The 13,820-nt window shown below is 34.2% G+C and overlaps 2 protein-coding genes across 6 annotated transcripts in view; both read left to right on the plus strand.

Moving 5' to 3' along the window:
• Nucleotides 1-619: 619 nt before the first annotated feature.
• LOC143344056 (sugar transporter SWEET1) lies at nucleotides 620-9,477 on the plus strand. Of its 3 annotated transcripts, XR_013080051.1 has the most exons (7): nucleotides 1,458-2,031; nucleotides 3,228-3,305; nucleotides 3,813-3,936; nucleotides 4,625-4,780; nucleotides 7,198-7,317; nucleotides 7,888-8,080; nucleotides 8,163-9,477. XR_013080051.1 is itself a non-coding variant. In XM_076769650.1 (6 exons), the coding sequence occupies exons 1-6, from the start codon at nucleotides 1,955-1,957 to the stop codon at nucleotides 7,993-7,995; spliced, it is 663 nt and encodes a 220-aa protein (XP_076625765.1). In that variant the 5' UTR covers nucleotides 1,459-1,954; the 3' UTR covers nucleotides 7,996-9,477. The 3 variants fall into 3 exon arrangements, 2 of the variants coding, with proteins under 2 accessions (XP_076625766.1, XP_076625765.1); XM_076769650.1 differs by having other exon boundaries at nucleotides 1,459-2,031; nucleotides 7,888-9,477; XM_076769651.1 differs by lacking the exon at nucleotides 4,625-4,780 and having other exon boundaries at nucleotides 620-2,031; nucleotides 7,888-9,477.
• A 313-nt stretch (nucleotides 9,478-9,790) lies between these two features.
• The window catches only part of Gyc88e (Guanylyl cyclase at 88E), a 57,314-nt gene continuing 53,284 nt past the window's right edge, over nucleotides 9,791-13,820 (plus strand). For 2 of the 3 annotated variants that reach the window (XM_076769643.1, XM_076769645.1), the window contains exon 1: nucleotides 9,791-10,236. The gene's annotated coding sequence lies outside the window, so the exon portion shown is untranslated. The remainder of the gene's footprint in view (nucleotides 10,237-13,820) is intronic. The other variant, XM_076769644.1, reaches the window with a different exon arrangement.

A 13,820-nucleotide genomic window follows, 5' to 3' on the forward strand; every position in this document is an offset into this window, starting at 1 on the left:
CATTTTCTAGAAAAAAATTCGAGAAGGTGTGAAATTTTTCGTTAGATAAAAAAAATTTCAAATCGTTTTGGAAAAATTATTTTCGGTTGCGGGGATCAATTACAATCATTTTTGGTGAATAGACATGCCCCCGAAATCCTACCCACTTTCTAGAAAAAAATTCGAGAAGGTGTGAAATTTTTCGACGAAATTAAAATATTTCAAATCATTCTGAAAAAAATATTGTTAGCTGTGGTGGTCCATTACAATCATTTTTGGTGAATAGACATACCCCCGAAATCCTGCCCACTTTCTTGAAAAAAATTCAGTAAGGGTGGAACTTTAAACGTTAATAAATTTTTAACGAAGCCTCCATCAACAAATTGGTATTCTTAATTTTCGTCTTACTTTGGCCTCTAGAATCGCCTATGGCTATGCATTAATATATGTAAGTGAAGGGGCAGTTTCCTTTGGCCACCGATCTGTCGTTTGATAACACTGGATTGCCTTTTTCAATCTCTGCCTAATCAATTCACATGTATGTACATGCATACTACAGCTGGCTCACCAACACTAATTCAATGAATAGTTTCTAAAATCACCGTCGAATTTTCAGGTCGGTATGGCAGTTAGATTGGGCCACGAAAGTCCATAGGGTGTGAGGTCTACTTGTATACCTCGTCTGTGATTTTACCCGAGATTTTTAATCTCCATTGTGTCACCAGATTGCGCTAGCGTGAATGGCAGATGCATTTTTCCATCTAGGTATACTATAGTATTACCAAACAAAATACGCAATAAGTACACGTCCGCTATGAACAATGACGTTGCATTGTGTTAAAGTGCGTTAAATGTTACGTGTATACTGATATACCTATTTCATAACTGAAAACTAGGTTAGTATATGTAACTGGACGTTAACAGATATCGCAAATCGACGATGCTTTAAAAAACGCATTGGAAGACGATCGAGTCGAATCGATCGTTTTATCGTGTAACGATGGAAATTTCCTCGTATTCGCTTTTTCATGATGTAATACGATCGTTCTCGTTTCACCTTATCCCCGACAGTTCAGTGCTTATCCAGAAGCAGAAATTAATCAAAGCTGTTGCCGATAAACGTGAAGTACGGTTTCGTACCGTAACGGGGCACCACATGAGCGTTATAAATAGGAAAAAAAATACCTTACCGTTGTTGCAGAACACGTGGTCGGTGGGTTAGGGAAATAAGGTCGTGGGCCGGTGCCCGTGGAGCGCTGAACCGCTCTGCTCGGCGAGACGCGCGGAAATCAAACAACTCGATACGTTAAAAATACTTCAACAACTTTATTCAGTACTGTTCTTTAGATATTTCTAAATAGCGATTGAAAACGTTCTCTAGAGCAGGACGATAGCTCGTATAGACTGAGAGAGAGCCCGGCCACGCGGGCTCGGTCTTATATATCCAGTCGTCCCGATCGGCGTTTGTTTCTTCCTTTCCCCGGTTGCCAAGTTCTCGGCGCGTGCCATGGAATATTCCCGATCCTTCGAGCGAGAACCGGCGACATGGCCAACCGAGCGATTCTCACACACACACATATCCGCGCCACAAGCATACAGCCTACCTCTAACGGTCAAAACTACATTGTATACACAAAGTATCGGCAACGGTCTACAAATGCTCGGTTTGCGCCTAGATTTCCTCGCGTTGAATTTCCTACAATAATAATACGCATTACAATACGCGATTTCGTTTGAATCTCCCTCGCTCAAATCGCAGCCTCGATGGTGATAAAACCAGTTCCAGCAATTTCCCATCGCGTCGCTGTATGTACATAGACCCTACGTCATGCAAATGCGTAACACCGATAAACGTGAACTACGGTTTTGTACCGTAACGGGGCACCACATGAGCGTTATAAATAGGAAAAAAAGCAGTGGTGAAGTGATTCGTAGTAATTGCACGACTGCGAACGAGGATAATAGTTAAAGTACAATGGGTCTGGAGGATTATAAAGAAGTTGTAGGAACATGTGCCTCGATTACAACCATGGGGCAAATGTTAGCCGGAACGTAAGTCGAGATAATTTTATATTCATTATTATTTGTTCTTTAATTAGTCGAAGTGATATATTCTCACCGATATCGAAGATTTTTAAATCTATTATAAATTACGACGTTTTGAGTAATGGTAAAACTGCAGTTTAGCGACTGCTATAAACGTGTATATTTTTTTTTTTATGGCTGTACTTCAACATTGAAAAGAAATATATATAATATCTGAACAAAGTATTCATTTAATACTCTACTTTCTACAGAATGTTAATTTAGCAATAAAATGCAGAAAATTAACGCAGTTTTTATGATACAGTATTTTATTAAGGTTTCAACGTTTTATTAAATACTTGGAGGATTTATCTTCTTGGAGAACGTTTGTTTAAAAGACGATACAGTCGGTTTGAGGAGATAGATCTGACTTGTATGATATCGACGATAATCTTAATACGTCGTCGTAATAAAGTATAATAATGTGTTTTTCTTAATAAATATTTCATTGACGGATCCGTGGCATGCAAATGAAGCTGTAAACATTTCGTATTGCAGCTGACATGTGTACATAACGACCGTAAAATATAAACTTAACTGATTTTAATGATTACGAGTTTTAGCTTGTATTAGAATAAACACCTAACCTAGACTTAACCCGAGCCTGATTAGTTAAAATAGTTACTAAACAGGTGGCTAGAGGCAGGTGTTCATTTTATGTTACGTTCAGTAAGAACTTACAAGAAACTTATTTCAATAATAATTCAGTATCCATTAATTTTAGAATGTATACATAATACAATACTTTTTTATGCAGAATTTGATGCTTTATTGAAGTTTAAGGAGAAATATTTGGTATTCTATTTAAAAAATTAAGGTGACCTTCAAACACGTTCATACTTATAAATTTATTTGAAAACCTCAAATTCAGAGCTGGTTAAAATTTATAGAGAAAATACTTCGAATACTATTTTAAATAAATTCTTTACAGTTCGAATGAAATACTATTTTAAAGAATATTTATAACAAATAAAATATTTCTTTTTCAAAAGCACGTGTACGATCTGAAATAAAATATTTATTAATGAAAATAGTATTTTACCAAAATTCTTAAATGCACGTTACGAGTATGAATATTTTGGGGCTGACTTTCATTTAAAACATCAGCGAGGCGGTCTATTTTTTTAAATTATTACCGAATTCCTTATGTAATTTAATTATAGATTAATATGCAAGGACATTTATCGAAAAGGTTCGTCGAAAGGTGTCGATCCAATGCCTTTCTTGGGTGGTATAGGATTGTGAGTATATACTGCAATAATATTTATTACATAAAATAGCGATTAAACAAGATTTAGTAACATTTAGGAAATTTTATTAACCGTTTTGCCTTTGTAGAGTGTAGCTACTTATAAGTGATTTTAATTATTATTGTTCGCACTGAAAGCATCCCCTGGTATCTATCTTTTGTTCGTTACTACGAAAAAAAAGCTTCTTTGACAATAATATATGTTATAGCTTTGCAAGCTTAACAAAACATATACTTCATATTTGGTAAAACATTTTTGCCAAAATGTTTTGGAAAATTTCAGTTTTCTTTAATAAAATATAAAATGAATTAATATAAAAAATAAATACATAATGCGGAGAGAAACAATAAATGATAAACAATGGAAAAGAAAGGTTCACGAACATTAAGAAGAAAATGAAACATCGTGAAACATGTTTTTTTGTAAAGCAAATTATTTCAAAGTTAAAATAATAAGTTGCAACATATAATGCATAGACAATGTATGTATTTTTTATAGGTGTATTTTGATGCTACAATATGCATTTATTCTGAAGGATCTTACGATGGTCAATATTAACATTTTTGGATGTTTGACAAACACAATGTATATGGCTGTATATTACTATTTCACGCCAAACACGGTACGAGTTTTTTTATTCATAATATAACGTGTCGTCCTACGAGAAGAAGGCACAGCGTGTTTACATCCCCACTCTTGCTGCAGTCCGCTGATTGGCTGTCACCGATCTTTGTCACCATTTTCGATTAATGAGTCAGCGGACTGCAAATAGGAGTGGGGATTAAACACGCTGTGCTTTCTCGTGAAAGGACGATACATGGCATTGGTCCGTGATACGTTACTTTCTTCAAGTATCCCGCGGTTCCCTTTGTTTTTCACTTTTAATTCTTCTAATCGCATTAGTACGATGCGTTATAAATTTTATAAATAAAAAAAAAGGAAACCACTTAACAGAATTAATCAGTTAGATATTTAAATGAAAGTCAGAAAAAGTAAGTTGTACTTAAAATGATTAACGATTATAGAACTTGGTATATATTATTTTAAAATAATTTTTATTTGTTCCATTGTATATTCTGTTCATAAACATTTGAATGTTTCTCAACAGGATGGTTCTGTTTAACATTTATAAATGCAGCTGCATGCGCGACGTGCGCCAACAATAAGACGTACTTACTTTCGTTATGCTTTGATTAAATATCGTAAGATTCAAATGCTCCTGCACCGAAGAAATCTCACGAATATTTGAATATTTCTAACAAGCCTCGAGCCCGTACTAACACCTTATCTAAAGTTTGATGCATTTCTAGAAGGATACGCTTGCTTTGATAGGCAAGGTAACAGCTATAGTAGTGGCCCTCCTTGCGTATGCTCAAGTGGAAAATTCCGAGAAGATCGAATTTCGTTTCGGTTTAATTGTGACGGGGTTACTGCTTTCCTTAATAGCGGCCCCGCTTGTGCATATTGTAAGTATACATTCGCTAATTTTACGCGTTTTTTTTTTCCAGAGAAACTTGCCCTTTTACACAACGTTGTACAAACTAATCAAATTAACGAAGAAAGAAAATTGTCGAAACAATAAGCCACAAATTCCATACAATTTTTTTTCTAAGAACCAACCGGTAGTTTTACGATGGTTATATCGCTGAATCATTTTGCGTTGCAATAAAATACTTTGAAATGTCGTAAGCCGTGGCGAATCATGCAAATAATAAACGCGACACCGAATGGAGATCTAAAATCGTTTTTTTTATCGTGGAATGGTAATTTTCTGAACCACTGAGCCGCGAATGTTTGACAACAGAAATAGAGAATTTTCATTTAACGGAAATACGTTTTACTGTAAGAAAAGATAGTATACTGAGCATGCACGTAGGAGAGGGGACTTGAAATGTAAAGCGTGTGGTTGCGTTTTTGGGACTTGTGTGTTGTTGTTGGACTATAACTGCGCACGTGGTCCGAGTTGTTACATTCATACACTCCCGGACAAAATGGTAGCACACGCGTGCTATCTTTATTTTCTTGTGTTAGAATTATGTTAGCGTGAACATTTTGAGTGATACGTGAAACGTATCTTCCACAAATATGTAGACATAACATAGATTGACGTTACTTCAATGCGGTTTCTTAGGAGAGGATGACATAATCCGACACAGACAAAATGATAACACACTTTAAAGATAAAGATACATATTTCATATAATACAGATATACATGCTTTATATAACAATATATATACTAAATTTTTCTAATAGTGTGTACAACCTCCTTTGTTTTCTATGACTTCCATCATCCTTTCAAGTAAAGAATTATATAATTTTATTTTTGTTTGGACTAAATTTTCCCATTCAGTTGTAATGCAACTTTTCAATTCATTTATATTTGAAATTTATATTTCTATGACTTCCACCATCCTTTAAAGAATTATATAATTCTTTTATTTTTGTTTGGACTAAACTTTCCCATTCAGTTGTAATGCAACTTTTCAATTCATTTATATTTCTATGACTTCCACCATCCTTTTAAGTAAAGAATTATATAATTTTATTTTTGTTTGGACTAAACTTTCCCATTCAGTTGTAATGCAACTTTTCAATTCATTTATATTTCTATGACTTCCACCATCCTTTTAAGTAAAGAATTATATAATTTTATTTTTGTTTGGACTAAATTTTCCCATTCAGTTGTAATGCAACTTTTCAATTCATTTATATTTGAAATTTATATTTCTATGACTTCCACCATCCTTTTAAGTAAAGAATTATATAATTCTTTTATTTTTGTTTGGACTATACTTTCCCATTCAGTAGTAATGCAACTTTTCAATTCATTTATATTTGAAATTTATATTTTTATGACTTCCACCATCCTTTTAAGTAAAGAATTATATAATTCTTTTATTTTTGTTTGGACTATACTTTCCCATTCAGTTGTAATGCAACTTTTCAATTCATTTATATTTGAAATTTATATTTCTATGACTTCCACCATCCTTTTAAGTAAAGAATTATATAATTTTATTTTTGTTTGGACTAAATTTTCCCATTCAGTTGTAATGCAACTTTTCAATTCATTTACATTTGAAAATTGTCGGTCTTCGATATACATTGCTCGTGAGCGCATTGCCTAGCAATACTCGATGATATTAAAGTCGAGTGAACACGCTAACCATTGAAGAGTGGAAATATTCTCCTTTAAAAGATATTCTTTAATCTTCTTTTATCTTGTTGAAACATGTATGATGTAACAGCAATGCGTTCTGCATATGTATAAACTTGGTTTTTTATTGAAAGTAACGGATGCTATTCATTGTGCCCTGAACAAACTTAATGTCTGCTTTTCCCTTATATCCGACACCAGACCGTTACTCTTCTCATCTGTTAAGATTATTCGTTTCCAAGTCTCTTTTCAAAGTGCATGTTCCTTTGCAAATACCAAACGTGCCTCTTTATGTCTTACACTTAATGCTGGTTTTGTCATTATTCTACTTTGGTTTATAATGTTGCTAGTCTGGAGTACACAATGAACCTTTGTTTCCTCAGAGCTAAAATTGTACTAATTTCATTTTTACTAAGCTTCTTGCCACGACCCATTATGAAAATAGCAATGTGATAAACTTCTAGACACCAATTGAACATAATAACTCAATGCAAGTTCATAAAACACTGAAGAAATTGTAAATACTGTTCCAGTAACAGTTAACTGTTCTGTAACTTAGTTTCCATACTAGCATAATCCTAACACGAAAAATTAAATGTAGCATATTTGTGCTATCATTTTGTCCAGGAGTGTATGTTGTGTAAAGAATAAATAGTTCATAGTTTTTCGTGATGTCTACATATTATTCTATATAATAATAATTATATTTCTCTTCATTTACCAGGGAGAAATCGTGAAGACGAAGAACACGGATATTCTTCCCTTTCCACTCATTCTCATGGGCACCCTAGTCTCTTTCCAATGGTTGTTGTACGGCGTTATAATTGATAATGGTTTCGTTATCGTAAGTAAACACATGATTATTATACGCGTTAACACATTGCGTACGTCATTTTACAGTATTCGCTGATTATAAGTTGTCATTCCCGTTTCGTTATAAGTAGTCCGATTATCCCCTCCACTGCTTTTACAGTCTATTAACGAGCCAATTTGCTCGAAGGCCACTATACCGTTTTGCGTACTAAGAAATTACCAATTAGCCCAATATGTTCAAACATTTTACTTGTTCCCATTTAACAGATTCTTCAATAAGGGCAATAGAACGTTAAATTGAAATAAAATGATAATTACAAAAGATAATTTTGTGCTCGTTAATTTATTTCTATATACATTCGACGACATTGTACATGAAATACAGTATTTAAATGACCACCACGGGTTATCTGGAATAGTGATATTTCAATATACCTTCACGCTATGAACTTAAGAAAACGAGTAGAAAATAAAATTACTTTTTCTTGTGATCTAATCCGAAACAGATATTACAGCATAGAAACAATCATCTTTGTTAAATAGCAATTGTAAGTCTCGAAAATTATTTGCTATAATTACAGATGCAATTTTTATTCAAAAGTTTCAGAACGCTGTAGGTTTTTTCCTTTCTGTGGTGCAGCTGTCGATGTTCGCAATATTTCCATCAAAATCGAAAGCGAACTCGACCAGTCAAAAGAAGACGAAGTAATAAAAAAGAAAGTGTGTATTTATTAACAAACTATCATACCATCAGTTATTAAATGTTCCTATATTATGTACGTGATCTAGCATAGGTACTATTGATTACGAATCTACAAATACGTATTTACGTGTAATTCAATTAAAAAAAAGCATGAAATAACTTTTATTTTTTAGGTTAGTTTTTAGATTTACCGACAAAACCGGTAAACCGAATTACTGATATTACTAATAATTTTGTTCGGTAACTGTACCAACATAAAAGACTCTATTGTTTAAAAATTCGTTATGTAAATTGATTAATGAGTCTAATAATACGACAGCAGTTTGTCGACATTTTTTGAGGTTAGTTTTTAGATTTACCGACAAAACCGGTAAACTGATTTACCGATATTACTAATAATTTTGTTCGGTAACTGTACCAACATAAAAGACTCTATTGTTTAAAAATTCGTTATGTAAATTGATTAACAAGTCTAATAATACGACAGCAGTTTGTCGACATTTTTTGAAGTTAGTTTTTAGATTTACCGACAAAACCGGTAAACTGATTTACCGATATTACTAATAATTTTGTTCGGTAACTGTACCAACATAAAAGACTCTATTGTTTAAAAATTCGTTATGTAAATTGATTAATGAGTCTAATAATACGACAGCAGTTTGTCGACATTTTTTGAGGTTAGTTTTTAGATTTACCGACAAAACCGGTAAACTGATTTACCGATATTACTAATAATTTTGTTCGGTAACTGTACCAACATAAAAGATTCTATTGTTTAAAAATTCGTTATGTAAATTGATTAATGAGTCTAATAATACGACAGCAGTTTGTCGACATTTTTTGAGGTTAGTTTTTAGATTTACCGACAAAACCGGTAAACTAATTTACCGATATTACTAATAATTTTGTTCGGTAACTGTACCAACATAGAAGACTCTATTGTTTAAAAATTTATTATGTAAATTGATTAATAAGTCTAATAATACGACAGCAGTTTGTCGACATTTTTTGAAGTTAGTTTTTAGATTTACCGACAAAACCGGTAAACTGATTTACCGATATTACTAATAATTTTGTTCGGTAACTGTACCAACATAGAAGTCTCTATTGTTTAAAAATTCGTTATGTAAATTGATTAATAGGTCTAATAATACGATAACAGTTTGATCGTCAATAGTTTGTTGACATTTTGTAAGGTTAGTTTTTAGATTTACCGACAAAACCGGTAGACTGATTTACCGATATTACTAATAATTTTGTTCGGTAACTGTACCAAAATAGAAGCCTCTATTGTTTAAAAATTCGTTATGTAAATTGATTAATGAGTCTAATAATACGACAGCAGTTTGTCGACATTTTGTAAGGTTAGTTTTTAGATTTACCGATATTACTAATAATTTGGTTCAGTAACTGTACCAACATGAAAGACTCTATTGTTCAAAAATTCGTTATTTGAATTGATTAATAAATCTAACAATACGACCAAGATATCTCTGAATGATTGACGTAGTCGTACGTGGAGCGTTGAAATCGGCACTGGCACGATCAAGAATAACCAAACCGATTACCATTTTACTTTCTACGGGGCAGCGTTACGCTGCATGCAAATGCAATCCTCCTGGCGATTTGCTTACGCTTCGTCGCGATTTACGTCTGTTGAAGCTCGTTGGTAGTCGGACTCGGTATATCGGCTTATTATATGAGCGGCGTACATCATCGCCTGACTTTCCGATCGAGTTTGCTGGCTAATAGCAGGAAACAGTGACCTTCTACGTAGACAGTGGCGTCTTGTATCGTGGCCAGTAAACGTATCCGATTCTGTCGACGGACACCGATAGTCCATGGCCTCCCGTCGATCGTTTTGTCACGCGAATAGCTTGGCACAGACCAATTCGCGACGCCGGTAAAAGAAAAAAAAAAAAATAAGATACGAAAATTAAACGTTTTGTCCACGATCTCCGAAACGATTCAATTTCCAACGATGACTCATTATCGTTTGCTGTACGCGAACTCGTCGAACGTTACCGTACGCGCAGAACTGGGATGATCGTCGTAGAATTCGTTCGTTGAAACACTTTTGACGAAAGCTTCTTCGACTTTCAACGAGCAATAGGACATGCCTGTCTCGCGGTGGTTCGAGCAAACGATGTAACTATTCATTTCCAGTGCCTCGGATTAATGCAATTTCTTCAGGAACTTCGATATTCTAGTCGCTGGAAGAAGAAATCCGGAGTGGCGTGGGATGAGGTAAGTGCGGTATCTTTAATTAATTAACGAAACGGTGGAGATCGCCGTTGGTTTTGCTTTCCAGTGGTAAGATTCGATAGCAATTTAATTAACTTCGTACGTCGGTGGTATCGTTATTGTACAGGGTGTTCGGTCGACCCTGGGAAAAATTTTAATGGGCGATTCTAGGGGCCAAAATAAGACGAAAATCAAGAATACCAATTTGTTGATGGAGGCTTCGTTAAAAAGTTACTAACGTTTAAATTTCCGTTTGTACTGAATTTTTTTCTCGAAAGTGCATAGGATTTCGAGGGTATGTGTAATAACCAAAAATGATTGTAATTGACCCCTGCAATCAAAAATAATTTTTTCAGAGTGATTTGAAACTTTTTAATTTCGCCGAAAGATTGAGGCACCAACCCCCTGTCGATTTTTCTTAAAAATTCGTTTTTGAGTTTTAGTAATTTCGTTTGACGACCTACAGAAAAGTTGTTTAATACTTTTTCGTAGGTACCTACGGGCTCTACTTCAGAAAAAAGTTTCATTGAAATATATTCACTAATGTAGGAGTTATGGGTGTTTGAAAATTGGACCATTTTTATGGGGTTTTTCTAACATTACAGGGTCAAGGTACAACTTTTCGTATATTTTTATAATTGCTACATATTCTACACTAAAATACGCGGCGTTTGGCTTTTTGAACATTAAAATCGTCCAATCCAATCAGGAGTTATGACGTTTTAAAGATTTGCATTAAATTTCAGGGTAGCATTTCTAGCCTCAGATTAGATTTTCGGTAAGGAATTTTTTTCTCGAAAATGGTTAGGATTTCGGCGGTATGTCTATTCACCAAAAATGATTGCAATTGACCCCCGCAACCGAAAATAATTTTTCCAAAACGATTTGAAATTTTTTTTTCCGTCGAAAAATTTCACACCTTCTCGAATTTTTTTCTAGGAAATGAGTAGGATATCGGGGGTATGACTTTTCACCAAAAATGATTGTAATTGACTTCTACAGCCAAAAATATTTTTTTTACAACGATTTGAAATTTATTTTTTCGTCGAAAAATTTAGGCACCTACCCCCTGTCGATTTTCCTTAAAAATTTGTTTTTGATTTTTAATAATTTCGCTTGACACCCTACAGAAAAGTTGTCTAATACTTTTTTATAGGTACTCATGAACTTTACTTCAGAAAAAAATTTCATTGAAATATATTCACTATTGCAAGAGTTATGGCTGTTTGAATATTGGACCATTTTTATTGAGTTTTTCTCAGTTTACGGAGTCAAGGATCAACTTTTCGAACTTTTTTGCAATTTTTACATATTCTCCATCAAAATACGCGTAATTTGCTTTTTTAAACATTAAAATCGTCCAATCCGTTCAGAAGTTATGACGTTTTAAAGATTTGCATGAAATTTCGGGGTAACATTTCTGGCCAGAAATTATATTTTCGGTAAGGAATTCTTTTCTCGAAAATGGTTAAGATTACAAGGGTATGTCTAATGACCAAAAATGATTGTAATTGACCCCTGTAACTAAATATAATTTTTTTAGTATGATTTGAAATTTTTTAGTTTGTCGAAAAATTTCACACATTTTCAAATTTTTTTTTCGAAAATGGTTAGGATTTCAGGGATATGTATAATGACTAAAAATGATTGAAATTGACCCCTGCAACTGAAAATAATTTTTTTAAAACGATTTGAGAAAATTGTTTTTCGCTGAAAAACTTGGGCACCTACCCCCTGCGATTTTTCTTAAAACTTCGTTTTTGATTTTTAATAATTTTGTTTGGCACCCTACAGAAAAGTTGTCTAATACTTTTTTATAGGTACCCTTGAGCTCTACTTCAGAAAAAAGTTTCATTGAAATATATTCACTATTATAGGAGTTATGGTTATTTGAAAATTGGACTATTTTTATTGGGGTTTTCTCAATTTACGGGGTAAAGGATCAATTTTTCGGACTTTTTTGGGATTTGTACATATTCTCCACCAAAATACGCGTAGTTTGCTTTTTTAAACATTAAAATCCTTCAATCCGTTCAGAAGTTATGACGTTTTAAAGATTCGCATGAAATTTCGGGCAGACATTACTGGCCAGAAATTATATTTTCGGTAAGGAATTTTTTTCTCTAAAATGCGTAGGATTTCGGGGGTATGTGTAATGATCAAAAATGATTGCGATCGACTCTTGCAACCGAAAATAATTTTTTTTAAACGATTTGAAAAATTTTTGCTTCTGCCAAAAAATTTCACCTACCCGATTTTTTTTCTCGAAAGTGGGTAGGATTTCCGGGATATGTCTATTCACCAAAAATGCTTATAATTGACTCCTGCAACCAAAAATAATTTTTCCAGAACGATTTGAAATTTTTTAATTTAACTGTTAATAACTTTTTAGCTGAGTCTCCATCAACAAATTGGTATTCTTGATTTTTGTCTTATTTTGGCCACAATTATTATTAATATTTCTCCCAGAGGGGGCCGAACACCCTCTATACATATATTATATCTGCAAACTCTCAGTACAAAACAGCCTACCTCTATCTCCGGAAAAAAAATCACAAAAATGGTCGAAAAAGTGACGAAACTAGACAGCAATAACCCTCAAGTTGCAGTACGTAACTAAATATATTAAGACATAATCGTCACTTTCCGTAAAAAATTCGATTTCACGTCGCAGTCAGGCCGGTCAGAGCTCGCCTGGACTTAACGAACGAACAGAAAATGGCGTCGTATCGTACGATTGGCTTTTCGTTCCAGAAAGCTCGCAGAATTTGATATCCGGTGGCGCGGTATGAAATCGAAACGTCGATTTTCCACGGGGTAGTAACGTCGTGGACGAAGAAAAGGATTCCAATTAACGTTGAAACCTGTCCGGGTAACGAGTTCGATCGGGGTAGGTAAGTCGCGTATACGTCGCGCATCCATGGTGTTCGTGTCTGCGCACGGTATCCTTCGGGATTGATCCCGAGTATGCGCCCCAGCTGGCTATTTGTATGTTCACACACAGGAAAATAGTTGCTTAACGTGAAAGTGATTCTGTTGTGTGGAGGTGGACTTGTTCCAACACCTGCTGCATCCCTTGAACCTCTTGTCACGTGGATCAGCCGACGGTTCGTATAACAGAATACCGACGAGATGAACCGCGACGAGATACCCGATCGTGATCACCTAACGAGACAAATATATTTTTCGTCCCACGATATCTGTTAGATATACAGGGTGGTCCACCTAAACATCGCCATCTAAATGCCTCCTTTACTCGTTATGCTATAACAAGTAATTCCTACGCAACTTGCACAATGAAATACTGATATAGTGTAAACAATTTTTTTGGATCGTCATTTTTTTCGTAATTTCTAAGGTCGTCGATGTTTTTTTTTTATTCCACATGAGCGTAAATTTTTGTGATATGTATAGTGAAATGTCCTTGAAATAACCTTCAATTGAGAGTAAAGGAAATATTTAGGGGGACCACCCTGTATAGTTGACCTTGTAAACAAGTTTAGGAATGGCTCGAAAAATTTGACGAATACGATGCATAGAAATGATTAAACTTACATTTCGTTCGCGTATTGTTCGATGCAGTTTAA

The sequence above is a fragment of the Colletes latitarsis genome, chromosome 7, assembly GCF_051014445.1.
Source record: "Colletes latitarsis isolate SP2378_abdomen chromosome 7, iyColLati1, whole genome shotgun sequence".
Taxonomy (NCBI): domain Eukaryota; kingdom Metazoa; phylum Arthropoda; class Insecta; order Hymenoptera; family Colletidae; genus Colletes; species Colletes latitarsis.

What these genes read in the sequence shown, in the direction of transcription:
- LOC143344056 (XM_076769650.1), top strand. Translation starts at nt 1,955, where the DNA reads ATGGGTCTGGAGGATTATAAAGAAGTTGTAGGAACATGTGCCTCGATT. An exon ending in GGGCAAATGTTAGCCGGAAC is followed by an intron (nt 2,032 to 3,227) that starts GTAAGTCGAGAT and finishes ATTTAATTATAG; the next exon opens with ATTAATATGCAAGGACATTT. An exon ending in TTGATAATGGTTTCGTTATC is followed by an intron (nt 7,318 to 7,887) that starts GTAAGTAAACAC and finishes TTTATTCAAAAG; the next exon opens with TTTCAGAACGCTGTAGGTTT.